At 36.5% G+C, this 13,931-nt stretch overlaps 1 protein-coding gene across 9 annotated transcripts in view; it reads right to left on the bottom strand.

The window, feature by feature from the left end:
* Window positions 1-13,931, bottom strand: part of LOC124642223 (myb protein) — a 50,247-nt gene that overhangs the window by 3,722 nt on the left and 32,594 nt on the right. For 3 of the 9 annotated variants that reach the window (XM_047180539.1, XM_047180541.1, XM_047180546.1), the window contains 11 exons: window positions 10,846-10,943; window positions 10,292-10,426; window positions 9,589-9,757; window positions 6,969-7,171; window positions 6,180-6,271; window positions 4,991-5,142; window positions 4,433-4,588; window positions 3,827-3,918; window positions 3,270-3,456; window positions 2,461-2,637; window positions 773-1,818 (listed from right to left, as the gene is read on the bottom strand). In XM_047180539.1, the coding sequence (XP_047036495.1) occupies window positions 1,228-1,818; window positions 2,461-2,637; window positions 3,270-3,456; window positions 3,827-3,918; window positions 4,433-4,588; window positions 4,991-5,142; window positions 6,180-6,271; window positions 6,969-7,171; window positions 9,589-9,757; window positions 10,292-10,426; window positions 10,846-10,943 (2,052 nt within the window). In that variant the 3' untranslated portion in view covers window positions 773-1,227. Of the gene's footprint in view, window positions 1-772; window positions 1,819-2,460; window positions 2,638-3,269; window positions 3,457-3,826; window positions 3,919-4,432; window positions 4,589-4,990; window positions 5,143-6,179; window positions 6,272-6,968; window positions 7,172-9,588; window positions 9,758-10,291; window positions 10,427-10,845; window positions 10,944-13,931 lie in introns of those variants that run through there. The other 6 variants (XM_047180544.1, XM_047180545.1, XM_047180547.1 and 3 more) reach the window with 5 other exon arrangements.

Here is a 13,931-nt window from a genome sequence, read left to right as displayed (position 1 = left end):
CAATATTGGAATACCGCGATTCCTGAATACTGCTGAAGCTCAATATTTATTTTGTACTTATTTGTTTTTTGTTACTACGGACAAGTATTTTTTAACCTAAAAAAAAATTAATACTTGAAATTATTACAACTAGTAACACTTAAATAATTTGGTGCATGGTAAACTTGAGGTATACTTTTTGACGATCCTACAACTATATTTTTATCTAGAGAATTAAGAATATATTAAATTAATTGAAAAAAAAACGAATAGTTCATTTGATGAAAACCTCATCTTTGGTACCTTATTTTCTAATACCGTTTGACGTTTACATTAGTTTGGTGCAAAACCTACCTAAGAATCGAAAATTCGAGAAATAAAATTAAGAAAAATTTACAACCGTTATTATTTAATACCATAAAAAAGAAACGAAAATTCCATAGTTATTTTTACACGATATTTTAAAATTATTACTTTTCGATAGTTTTATTCGCGAAGAAAAAGTTAGTCATGTTTTAAGATTCAATTTTTAATCGATTGTTATGCCGATAGAATCGATTTAGTTTTAGTATGATTTCAACGTTTATCACATTATTATCGCGTAATTTTATGTTAGTTCATTAGTTGATTATGCAATTATTTTTACTAGCCACTAATTTGAAAACACTAAAATGTTTTACATGTAATTGATATTAGAATTGTTTTCACCCCTTCGGTAAGGTTATTTAATGTCTACATTTTGTTCAAATGATATAATTTTTTTGTATGTATTTTACTTTTGTCTTGTCTTTCATTCTTAACATTTTAGTATTTCCTCCAGTGACTCGCATATTTCGTATTAAATTAAAATTGTTATTTTTATGACTTAGTTAAGCGTGTGTTGAACTTACTATTTACTCTTACAACTCACTATTTATTCACAGTCCATTTCATTATTTAACGTCTTGTGATATTTTGTTTATATAATGTTTTGTAATGCAAAAACTATATAAATTAATTATCGATCTGATTTCTAAAATATTTTTTTAAGCAATTAAAATAAAACGTATTTGTCGTTAGTTTTAACAACACATATTACCCTGTAAGGTTTTTTTTTAGGGTTTCATGGCTCAAATAGAAGAGAGAAACATATTTGTCCCTTGGTGTGTTTTCTGTATTTGATTAAATACATTTATATATTTTTTAAAATCATTTTTTCATCGATTAACAAAACACCACAAGACCTCACTAACTCAATAAGCGTAATTCCTACATATTAGTGAACATATAATAATCGTTACTAAACACATCGTCTTGCCCATTATCTTTATCTACCGTCCACCATTGATTCTCTTTCTGCGAATAATCATTCTTATTCATAATCTTATTGGTCAAAATCTCATCAATGCGTGATGTAGACGGCTTCTGATTGGTCACTTTGTAAATGTGATCTGCTAGCGCATTGGCTAGGACTTGTTTTGGCGCGATAAGGTTGTCACACGCGAGTTCATTGCCCGAATTGATAGTTCTTAACCGATCCGCGTTTAACCTACTAAAGCTAGGGTTGTCTAAATTGGTGATGTCTCTAAAGGGGGTCATTTCGACCTCGTATTCGGGGTAAATTATTTCATTGGGGCCTAAGGTGTTAGGTTCGGGATTAGTAAGGAGTAAAGACCTGTGTTGTACCTTAGTTTTCTCAGTGATGACGGCTTCTATGTCAAGTTCTTCGTATTTGCTGGTTTCTGGGGTGTTGTCGGCGCTTATAAGAGAGTGTAGGCTGGTGGATTCTTCTAGAAGAGAGTGTTTCACGATAGATGGTGGCGAGAACATAACTGAGCTGTCCCCGGCTAAGGTTTTGCTCTGTAACAATTGAAAAAGTTTTATTAAAATACATATTTTACAAAAAACAGTTAATATTAAAATGGGCATATTAATTGTATTGAAGTTAAGTATACTTTGCTACGATCTGTTTCTTGATGTTTGACTCTATAATATAACTAGCCCTTTTCCCGCGGTTTTATCCGCGTCCCGTGGTAACTACTGCCCGTACCGGGATAAAATATAGCCTATGTTACTCGTGGATAATGTAGCTTTCGAATGGTGAAAGAATTTTTAAAAACGGTCCAGAAGTTTTTGAGTCTATTCATTACAACCAAACAAACAAAGTTTTCCTCTTTATAATATTAGTATAGATATATGCTTTGAAAGGCTCGATAATTAAGCATTTGGCCCTGGTTATCGTTTGTAGTGAAGCATAGGTTAGATATCAGCTATTTTGAGTAAATGCATTGCATTGGACAGTATGGTGTAACAATTCATACAATTCTGACGTTCTAAAACTGCTGTTTTAGTCTTTCTGCTAAATGCTTTTTAATTCTCAGGTGTGAATGCGTTGAAGACATTGAAGATCATTGTAACATTTTTGTTTTTGTCTGAATTTTTATTTGGTATACTGAAGGCAAGGAAGGTAAGGTAATTTTTATTGTTTGTTAGTGAAGTTACCGGCGTCTCAATATACGAGACATCGGGCACGATGGTGGCGTGTGCCCCGCGCGCGTGCGGCGTGGAGGTGGCGGCGCCCCAGGCGGGCGCCAGCGCCTTGCGCGCGCGCTTGTGCGCCGGCACGTTCTCCTTGCCGCACTCCTGGCGCCTGAGGCTGCCGATGCCGGAGTCGTTCACCTGGGGGAGTCATTTGCTGAGTATGTGTGAACTATGTGTGGTGTAGTGAAGGTGGAAGGTTTGACTACGATGAAATATGACGCTAATGTACAGTACACCAAAAAAACATAGTAGCAACACACAACGCACAAATACAATGGTATTATTATGTCATATACGAGAGTATACTGACACTATTTGGATTTTTACTTATAGCATTTTAATTCAGAGCTGTACTGAATTTGAATAACAAGCTAACTAAAGGTAAGCAAGCAATCATCTAAACAGAATTTGTCACAAATACATATAAAACAAACTTCTCGGACTGGAAATTCATTCAAAAAAAGAACCCGCGAATAAGAACAAGGAAAACTAAATCCATTACAAAGATTGCAAATGTGATTTTAAATCAAGAACATTACTCCACTCAAAAAGGCGAGCTTGGATTATTAAATGCTCTATGATTCGATCTCTTTTATCGTTCTTGGCAAAGACATAGATACCATTAAACGCTTAAGGTAATATTGAAGATTACGTAACAATACCACTACCAGTCGAAGTTTAAATAAATTACCGTGGAGCTAACCAACCGTATATAGATATCGTTAGATTTAACCAAAAATGCTTAATAAATTATTTTAAATATTTCTCACCTGCACATTAGCATTTTCCTGATCAGCAGTAGAAGACAATAACGAGTCGTTGATCGTACTATCAGAATTCTCTCTCTTCATCATAATTGTGATATCTTCTACTAACAAGCCCGGGCTAGATGGTTCGTACTTCAAGCCGGATTTTTTGCCTAACTCGGCCATAGCTATCTTGAAGGGCGTTGGAGTTCTGTAATTAACGAAAATTAAAATTAATTAATGTGTTTGTAACTTTGTTTAATTTTGTACTTTAAAAACAGAATTGTTTTGTGTAACTATTAGAAAATGAAAAGGTTATTGATAGTTATGTATTTTGGATGGTAAACTATTACCTTTTTGATTGAATTATAATACATAAATAATTATAATTCTACTGAGCCGATTACACAGAAACAATAAATACATTTCTGTACCAAGAGATTCTTAGCATATTTAATGTAATTTCGAAGACTGATTTTTATTACGATTTGACGAACATTTTTCCCATTAAATGTCAACTTTGAAAAAAATCTTTAAAAAAACTCTTATTTTTTAAACAAATGTTATAATTATATACTTACTTGGGGGTGTTACTCTTGCCAGGGTGTGGTCCTCCCGGCGTCACGTGGTGAGCAGGTGTTGGCGTTTGAAGCAATGGACTTGCACTCCATTCCTGCAAAAAGATATTACATTCCATTATTTACTAATATTAAAAAATGTGAAAGTGACCATCTGTCGCGTAACAGCAACTAAATAATAAAAATATTTTTATTATTTTCATGTTTGTAATCAACTCGTCTATTTGGGTAACCCAATACGATGTTAAATGACAGCCGGGACCTAGTTTAACGTGCCATCCGAAACACAGTCATTGGTGTCTAAGATGTACTTAGAAAGTACATACAAACTTAGGAAAGTTGCATTGGTGCTGCCTGACCTGGGATCGAACCCGCGCCCTCATACTCGAGAGGTTGGTTCTTTGCCCACTAGGCCACCACGACTTTTTTAAGCGATTTAATGTTATACAGACATATTATTTTGAAAGGGGACTGCCAAAGATGTTAGCCCGGCTAGTACCGGTTAGTACCGGCTATCATTTGAACATCTTGCTGCTTAACCTTATTGACCGATCTTTCAACTTCTTAACAAACTGTTTAGCTTTATAAGACCAGTATATAATTACATACCTTAGTGGCATGCCTGAGCGGAGTAGAGTCGAGCTCCGCGAAGGCGATGGGCGCGGGCGAGTTGAGGAACTGCGACGGACTGAACGGCAGCGCCTTGATGGGAGTCACTCCCGACTCCCGACACTCTAGAGCTTTGGATAATGTGTCTGACCATGCCTGGAATTGTAGAAAGGATTATTAGTAAGTTTGAATAAGTTTTTTATAAAAGAAATAGGTAAATACAGTACAGTAAATTTTTTACTGGGTGTAAGAAAAAATAAGTAATCTCTTAGTTACAGATTCAGTAACTTCAGAGTTTGAAATTCTAATTTGATTTCAAACAAATGGGTTCAGAAAGGATGATAAGACTACGCCTTTTTTGCACTTTACAAGATTATCTTCAAAATATTGTGATTTTATGGTTGACCAAAATGCTTTACTTTGAAATATACGTCAGCCTACCCGAAGCTGTCGTCTGTACACATTTGAATCATTAAGTATGTGGTAATCCAAGTCACCTCCATTGCATTTTAACAAACTTCATAAATAAAAGTGACCGATACAATACGTTAAACTCACATTAGTGTTGGAAACAACTGGGGTTAACTTTTTGGGCTTTCTCCTCAGTATGGGGGGAGGGGAACTGGTTTCCATCGCCTTCTTCTTAGGAGACGTGAAGATTGAAGGCACTTCTATTTCCTTGGAAGATTCCGCCTGAACTGCGTATGTTACTGCAATGAGAAGAAATAAAATTATTTAAAAAATAATACAAATCAATGGACAAATATAAAATAATGTCTATACCAGTCGAATATCCCACCTCCTTTTGTTCGTTAAATAAGCTTTCTATACTAGCTCATTAATATAACTTTATTAAATAATGGAACGAACCAGATAGGTATGATAACATGAAATCGATTAACTATGCTATGTGCTAAAAAGTGCTAAAAAGTGTCAGCACATTAAATATCTCGTATGTAGGTAATTTGTCTGTCTAATTCCATTGAAAACACATTTCTTATATCTAGATGCTCATTTAGTGAATCCTCCGAGCCTTTTTCCCAAACTATGTTGGGGTCGGCTTCCAGTCCAACCGGATTCAGCTGAGTACCAGTGCTTTACAAGAAGCGACTGCCTATCTGACCTCCTCAACCCAGTTACCCGGGCAACCCGATACCCCTTGGTTAGACTGGTGTCAGACTTACTGGCTTCTGACTACCCGTAACGACTGCCAAGGATGTTCAATGACAGCCGGGACCTACAGTTTAACGTGCCATCCGAAACACAGTCCACGGTGTCTAAGACATGCTCATTTAGTAATCCTGGCAAATCGAAAATTTATTCGAATTGGCTCCGTAGCTATTGAACCGATATGAAAAATTCTTCCATAATTGGACGTAGTTATGCAGAAACGTTCCAACCCACAAGTCACCCGAAATCGAGTTATTGTGATTGAACAGCCTAAAATTTAGCATATGGTTATCTAAACTCAATATAATTCAACAATAAAACCTCTAGTACCTTTACTAGTTAGAATAAAAAAGAATACAACTGAAACGCGTAAATGCTTATATCTCAAATTCAAGTTGAATTTGAGATATAAGCATTTACGCGTACAGTGGGTTGGAACGTTTCTGCATAACTACGTCCAATTAGAGCTCTGCGAATGAATCTACACAATCTGTGCTGAACATGGGCTATATTTTATCCATATACGGGGGCAAAAGTTCTTCAGTGAAACCGCGTGAAACAGCTATAATATACATACCAGCATCCTGATTGTTTTGATTGGTTGTTGACGCTTGACTCAAGTAACTTCTGAGAGGGGAGTCCGTTGGCAGCGTGTCTATGTTTACAAATCTGAAAAGTGATATAAGAATTATTTAATAACATTGTATATGGGACTATCTAGTAATTATTTGGACTCTCTGACTGCCATTACAGACATGGGCTTGAAAAGTGTGTGTTCTATATCCCAAACTAGAAAGATTAAAAGTCACTCTAAGTTAAAATAATAGTTATATCACATATTCTACAGTTCTACTCGATCAAAAAGAAGACATTTGAACATCTTTGGGAGTTTTTACGGTTAGTCAGGAGCCAGTAAGTCTGACACCAGTCAGTTACCAAGGGGTATTAGGTTCCCCGTGTAACTGGGTTGAGGAGGTCAGATAGGCAGTCGCTCATTGTAAAACACTATTACTCAGCTGCATCCGGTTAGTCTAGAAACCGACCCCAACAGGGAAAAAGGCTTGGGAGATGATGAAGCATTTATGCAGACATAGGTCATCATCCTCCTTCCTCCGAGCCTTTTTACCAACTATGTTGGGGTCGGCTTCCAGTCTCACTGGATGTAGCTGGGTACAAGTGCTTTATGCAGACATAGGTGCACTCACTATTCCCTCAATCTCATAGCCCAATGGGACCACTGGAGAGAGATCACAAGCAGGACCGACATTTACGACTAATCTAATATTAATGGTGGCTGTCCACAAACACTAGGCAATCTAACTAAAGTAAATCAAAATTTCTAGATCATTCCAAAGCTAATACTTACTTAAAAGGTGCATCAACGATTTCAATATCAGCAGCAACCAGCCCCCCTCTGTCAGGTGACTTGGGGGGAACGGTCTGATGTTGCAGAGTCGTCAGCTGGTCTTTCAGAAGTTGTCTGAAGTGTAAGACGTGCTTCGAAGCCGGTTGGCTTGTGTTCGATGAGTTGCTCTGCGTTGATTCGTTGAAGGGGTCTGACCAGGTCTGCTGTGGAATTTGGTGGGTTATTTAGATTAATATTTATGTAGGTATATAGTTTATATTCTGTGACATATTCATCTATGAAACAGACTTAAAAGAATAAACGTGACGGTTTAAAATCATCTAGACACACGGCAGTGTGTCCGCCAAGTTCGAGCAAAAAAAGCGACACACCGGCCGTGGGTTATATTACACGAACCATTTCGGGATGTTACTTGGCAAGTTTTAATATAAAATTAAATACTTGATTCATTGCGTTTAGTAAGTTTATAACAAGGTGTGTGAAAACTTGCCAAGTCACATCACTAAAAAGTAACTATTTTTAACTGAGGTATGTGTATGGAACTTGGTACTTATTCAGATCTCACTTCTTTTATAGGCGAAGCATTCCCATATTATCGAACTTGGCAGTCTTTCACATTTTTGTTTTGGGTGGGATTTGACTTTACGCACATTTATAATACTTAAATACAAAAGTAACTCTGTCTATATCTCTGTCCATCTGTCGCGCTGAAATAACTGATCCAATCAATATGAAATTTGGTACACAGATAGTCTAGATAAAAGACACAGTCTACGTTTTATAAGGGTGCTACATCTAGAACAATATTTCCTCTCAATTATCCTCTCGTGTAAAATAGTTTTCCCTTAATATTCTACGTAGTTTGATTAAAATTTTCTAAGTTAGCATCTAAAACTTAGAAAAGCCAAAGCACACAACTACAACATAACGTATAAGCCCGAATGGACACAACCAGTGATATGTACATGAAATATTATTTACATAATGATGGGGTACGTGAGCAAATGAAAAGAAATACATTGCAAATTAATATGTAAACATTTAAATGTATAGGCTGACCAGTTTTTTGTAGTAACCTTTCTAATTTTGTATAAAAAATCATGTGTAATTTATGGAAAAAAGGACACAATAGATTAGAATTATTCTTAATTCTATTGTGTATTTTTGTATTTGACTATGAACATAATTTTAAGACTTCATAATATATTTCGATCAACATCAGCTTTCGAGTTCTCTCATATAGAGAAGGAGCGTTAACCACCATCCTTACTCACATCAGTTGATCAATATTGTTACCAACAACCTCCTCCTTTTTGGTAAGTCGGTTAAAACGAATATGGTCAGCGTATACATTTGCAAGGCAAAAATACGACACAAAGGTGGGTTTTTTTATATATATTTTTTTGTGACTATAATTTGAAATGATATTGAATTATGTAATTGTAATTTAATTATAATTAAATTGTAATAGACAGCTGTGTTGCTGGGAAGTTTGTTCTTCACCACTTCTTCTTCCCAGCCATAACACTAGGAAGTGGTGAAAGGGGGGCGTTTTGGGGGTGCTGTCCTTATGTATTATTTGATGTGAAAAAGTGCTATAATCTAGCCTATTTTCAATAAACGTTTTTGACTTTGACTTTGACTTTATCATTATGAACAGTGCTGAATATTATACAAAAGTCGTATCTTTGCCTGTTAGTTAATTTGGTTGATTTTCATACCAAAAGTTAAGTTAATTTTGAGAGAAGAAAAAAAAGGAAAAAGGTTCGTCTGCAATGTAAGCACTTAAAATGCTTATTACTTGCAAACGCACCTTAAAACAAAAAAAGTCTTATTACAAAATGAGGTCCAATCTTTAATTCAAAATTAAACCTAAGAGATATTTTGAATTTCGAATTTTAAATCCAACTATGGAATTCCCACTTTTGCTAATAAAAACTTATTTTTTTTAGTTTTGTTGTTAATTTTCCTATTCATAGTTAGATTTTATATAAGTTTTAGTTTTTTCACAACAACGAAATCATTAAAAAAAACTAAACAACACAAAGGCACACTCGAACATAAATCCCAATACTACATATCAATCACGAACGAAATAAAATATTCGAAATTCAAAAACCATATTTTTTATCTCTCAGAATTAGTTCCGAATTCAAATCCGACCTCATTATGCAGTAGGGGTTGATCCCAATATTCTATCTATCTGTTGGTTTGCTTAATAGAGATATGAATTTGTCATAGCTTATATGGAGTCATTTAACATCCTTGGCAGTTGTTACGGGTATTCAGAAGCCAGTAAGTCTGACACCAGTCTAACCAAGGGGTATTGGGTGGCCCCGGGTAGCTGGGTTGAGGAGGTCAGATAAGCAGTTGCTCCTTGTAAAACATTAGTACTCAGCTGCATCTGGTTAGACTGGAAGCCGACCCCAACATAGTTGGGAAAAGGCTCGGGAGATGAAGTACTTAATATGAATATTGCCTTAACAATGTCAAATTAAGAACAGGTGGGAACCCCGCCCCTACTAATTATTAGTACTCGTCTAATACAATTGACTGTAGTAAGCCAAACCAATAGATAGATAGCATATAGGAACGTCAGGAGGTAATGAAGCAAACTAACATCGTTATAAGCGACTTGCACTTTGTCGTTAGAAGTGTTGTGTTCAGTGTACTCTCGCGGACGCACCCGCGTTTGCTTGCGGCGCAGGGACTCGAAGCTGTCGAGTAGGTCGGGCTCGTATTTACGTCGCATTGTCGAGTTCCAATGGTTCTTTATTGCGTTGTCGGTCCTGGGAATAGATTTAGAACTGTTAGAAAAATATTCATAGTTGGGTACACGTAAAAAAATATCATACTAAGGATAGCTTAGCCATATAGGTAAGGATGGTCCTCGATATAGGCGTGGGTCGTGCTAAGTATCTTGCTATTCTGAACTTAGCCATTTGCGCATCAGTCATGAGTAGAAGTGTTTTCAATGGTTTTTTTACCCGACTATCAAGAAGGGTTATGTTTTTGACTGTTAAGTCAAAAATAGTCAACTTCGGACAAGTAAAGCTTCTCGAAATATTTAACTTCAGAATTGCAAAGTGTAAAGTCTGCGAACTGCAAAGTCTGTGAGTGTGTACTTTTGTTACTTCGTCAAGCACAAATGACTGAAAAGATTTTGATAAAACTTGACAATAACATAGCTTACCTCTACATATAAGTAAACATAAAATTTACTTCTTATCCATGTGCTAGAAGTAGTTCCCACGGGATACCTACGAATAAAACCGCTGACAGAAGCTAGTATGGAATATTAGTGAGGTGTATATTTTTCTCACCTGCCGGGCAATAATTTAGCGATCTTAGCCCACTGGTTGCCGAGTTGTTTGTGCGCTTGGTATATGACTCTGTCTTCATGTTCCGTCCATGCTGTCTTCTTTATAGAGGGGTTTAGGTGGTTATGCCACCTTTCTCTGTAAAATTAAATGTTAAATTAGTTAATATTTTTTTGTATTATTCTATATAAAAAAAAGAAAATGGTCCAATTGCCTGGTTTTGAATGAGTTATTAATCCTATTATATAATATTATAAACGCGAAAGTTTTATGTACGATTGTTGGTTCCTCTTTCACGCAAAAACTGATGAATGAATTTTGATGAAACTTGGCGATAGCTTAGCTTATACATCAGATACTTTTTTATATCATCAGGGTACTTTTTATTTATATGCGGGAATTATTTCCTTGGGGATATGGGTGGAACCGCGTGCAAAAGATTCTTATTCATATATCGGGGAAACTCATGAACTATTTTAAGAATTACATATTTTTATGGGCTACTAAAAATATTAAATATTAAAAAAAATGGTATATGTTATGGACAATATACGAACCTGCATTGTTTCCCTATCCTCCCTTTTAAATGACGCGCGATGAGCGTCCATTTTTTCGGCCCGTATTTCGCGACCAACTCCATAACTTTCTCATCCTCCTGAAAACATTAATAAAAATTACATGAGATGATGATGTTAATTTGTAGTTTGATGATGATGAAATAAATACTTAAGTAATCAATCAAATATCTTTAGAAAATTAACAAAGCCGCTATAACCCTCTTGACATAACAACAGGATGACTACAATATGATGACCTACTCATGATATCCTCTAAAATAAAAACAAAACCAGAAAAGGTTTACCATTCTTCAAAAACAATATCAGACTTCATCACCAATCAATGAGGATAAAAGACAAAAAGTTCTTTCATAAAAAAAAAAAATAAGTACATAGGTACCTCCCAAAATGACCAAATCATCGCCTCAAAAGACCAAACAATTGAAAATGGAAACAATAACCAATCAAAACTCATCCTTACACGAACCTCCTTAGACAAAAAGTTTGCAAAAACAAAATACCTGCCAAGTGCGAGACTGACTTCAACATAAAGGTTCTGTACTATTGTCAGAGTACAAATTATGTTTGTGGTATGGGACTCCCTGGAATATTTACTTTATTCTAGTTTTCAGTATTTATTGTTCTAGCTGCAAAAATGAAAAATCATCTGTGAAAATTTCAACTGTCTAGCAGTCAGTTTATTACCGTCCTCGCGATATAGTCTGGTGACAGAAGGACAGACTGTGACGGAAAGACGGACAGAGAAATCGCGAAGTCTTAGCAATAGGGTTTCATTTTATCCTTTGAATAAGGAATCCTAAAAAACAATAAGAGCATCTGATCAGAACGTGCGAAAATACGTTACGAGCAAGGTGAACCGGTGGGTGTGTGGGCGAAAAAATATGAATACAAGCCGTTGATCAGCTGATTGGACAGTGAGGAGGTAAAAAGTGCTTCTATCATTAATTCTCTCACGGTTTCATCCGGTGTAGACTAGATGCCAATTTTAAAGACAATCCACTATGAAGGATCCGATTAGACTCAAAAGTTCTCAGTGGATCCCAGTATTGTTTGGAAAAGACTAAGCTGATGACCACTATGAAAGAGTACTTTTTATTTTATGACGTATCTAAGTTAAGATTTTGTGACAGTGACAACAAGCCATGGGTTAAACATCAAAGAACGAAATATGAAAGCAGAACAACTGTGCATTATTTGCTATTTTCACATATTTTTTTAAAACAATACACAATTCAATTATTCACATAAAAAAGCACGCACTTATTTATACACGCAAACCTTACCATGTCGTTATACCTAACCTACTTGAAATTCGACCATAAAGTACTCGATTCTAAATGACTCTATCAAATCGCGAGTCACGTACGAAGCAATTAGAACGCCCTTTACATTAAAATAATAACACTTTTTACTCGATACTGTACCGAATAATTGGCGGCGGTGTGATTGTAACTCGATTGCTCGCAAAAAGCTTGATCATAATCGCCATTCAGTATTGTAGATTTATCCTTGAATGGTTATTGTTAATTGAAGTTGGAGGAGCCTCGTTCTTGTTATAATTGTATTGATTGATTTAGTTCCGGAAGATATACCTGGTCATTAAAAGCTTATGTAATGAGCTGATGTAATTATTTTTATCTTTATTCATTCAAATCCTTTGCCAACGACTGGTACATGAAAGGTAGATACATCACCATTCGTGCATCATGGTACATGATAAGTGAATGGTCAATGTGGATAAAAATCATTAGGATTTTTAAAGGCAATTAACTTTTCATCAATTAGTGATAACTATCTCATTATTTGGATACTTCCGAAAGTGGTTATAACCGCATCCCGAAGGAAGTAGGTACTCCCCGCAGTTCGATAAAAAAGAATCCCATGTCCTTTCTTAGCTCTGTGTACCAAAGCGAGTTTGTAGTTTTGCAGTGAAAGCGGCACAGACAGGCAGTTATTTTCAAATCTATGATATCAATGAGGAGGTTAGATAGGCAGTCGCTCCTTGTAAAATACTGCTACTCAGCAGCATCCGGTTAGACTGGAAGTCGACCCCAACATAGTTGGGAAAAGGCTCTGAAGATTATAATGTATGACGAATACCTAAATACAGACCTCAAAATAATGCTACGTTCACACGCGCGCCGCGCAGCCCGGCGGGCTGCCTGGCGGGCTGCGCGGCGTGCAGCCCGTCGCGGGCAGGCGGATATTCAAGCTGTTCACACGCGCGCCGTCGTGTCAGTCAGTGCAAGAATGGCGAGCAGCGAGGATCTCGGTGTTGTTGCTGTCATAGCCTTTGGGTTAACTTATTTTTATTGGAAAAAGAATCAAAATGATGAACGACGTTAACCATTCCGCCATGTTGTAATTTCCGATCGTAGCGACTTTCTTAGAACGTTTAGTCGTCACGAAAGCGCAGGAGAGACTGACTGCCCGCGCGCGTGTAAACAGTCGCCGGGCGCCCGCACATTCATCCTTTGAACTTTGCCAAAAAACCGACACTCGCCCGGTTCGCGGCATTCACGGGCACGGGCGCGTTCACGGGCTCGGGCGTACCGTTTACACGCTCGTGAACGTGACTGTGCCCGTTGAATGTTGATTTGAACGCGCACGTGTGAACGTACCATAACACCAAAAAGTCCTTATCAAAACAGATGGCCTCAAGTCAATATCCTTGCCCTTGAATAGTTTTTTGTCTGTTTGTCCGTACTAAGCTCTCATACAAAGATCTAATAGTGCTTATTATTAACTAGACCCATTTAGTTTGTAGATGATGTCATTTCTTAATGGGAATGTAGAAGCTGTGGTGTATTGTTCTATTTAAGAGGATTAGAATTGGGACATGCTATTTGTGGTTATATAAACAAGAAGTTTAAAAGGAAAAGACTGGAGATAATGTAAGAATATTAAAATTCTGCCTTTTTACTACTGTCCCACTGCAGGGCACACGCCTCTTCTCATACAAAGAAGGAAAAGAAAATAGAAAACTACCACACATGCTCAAGGCGGAGGCTTTAAAGTCAAGTTTCCTCAACATGTATTCCTTTCCTTTGAGAACATCTAAAATA

Source organism: Helicoverpa zea, chromosome 24 (assembly GCF_022581195.2).
Source record: "Helicoverpa zea isolate HzStark_Cry1AcR chromosome 24, ilHelZeax1.1, whole genome shotgun sequence".
In the NCBI taxonomy this organism is placed as follows: Eukaryota; Metazoa; Arthropoda; class Insecta; order Lepidoptera; family Noctuidae; genus Helicoverpa; species Helicoverpa zea.
This window is presented reverse-complemented; position numbering and strand designations above follow the sequence as displayed.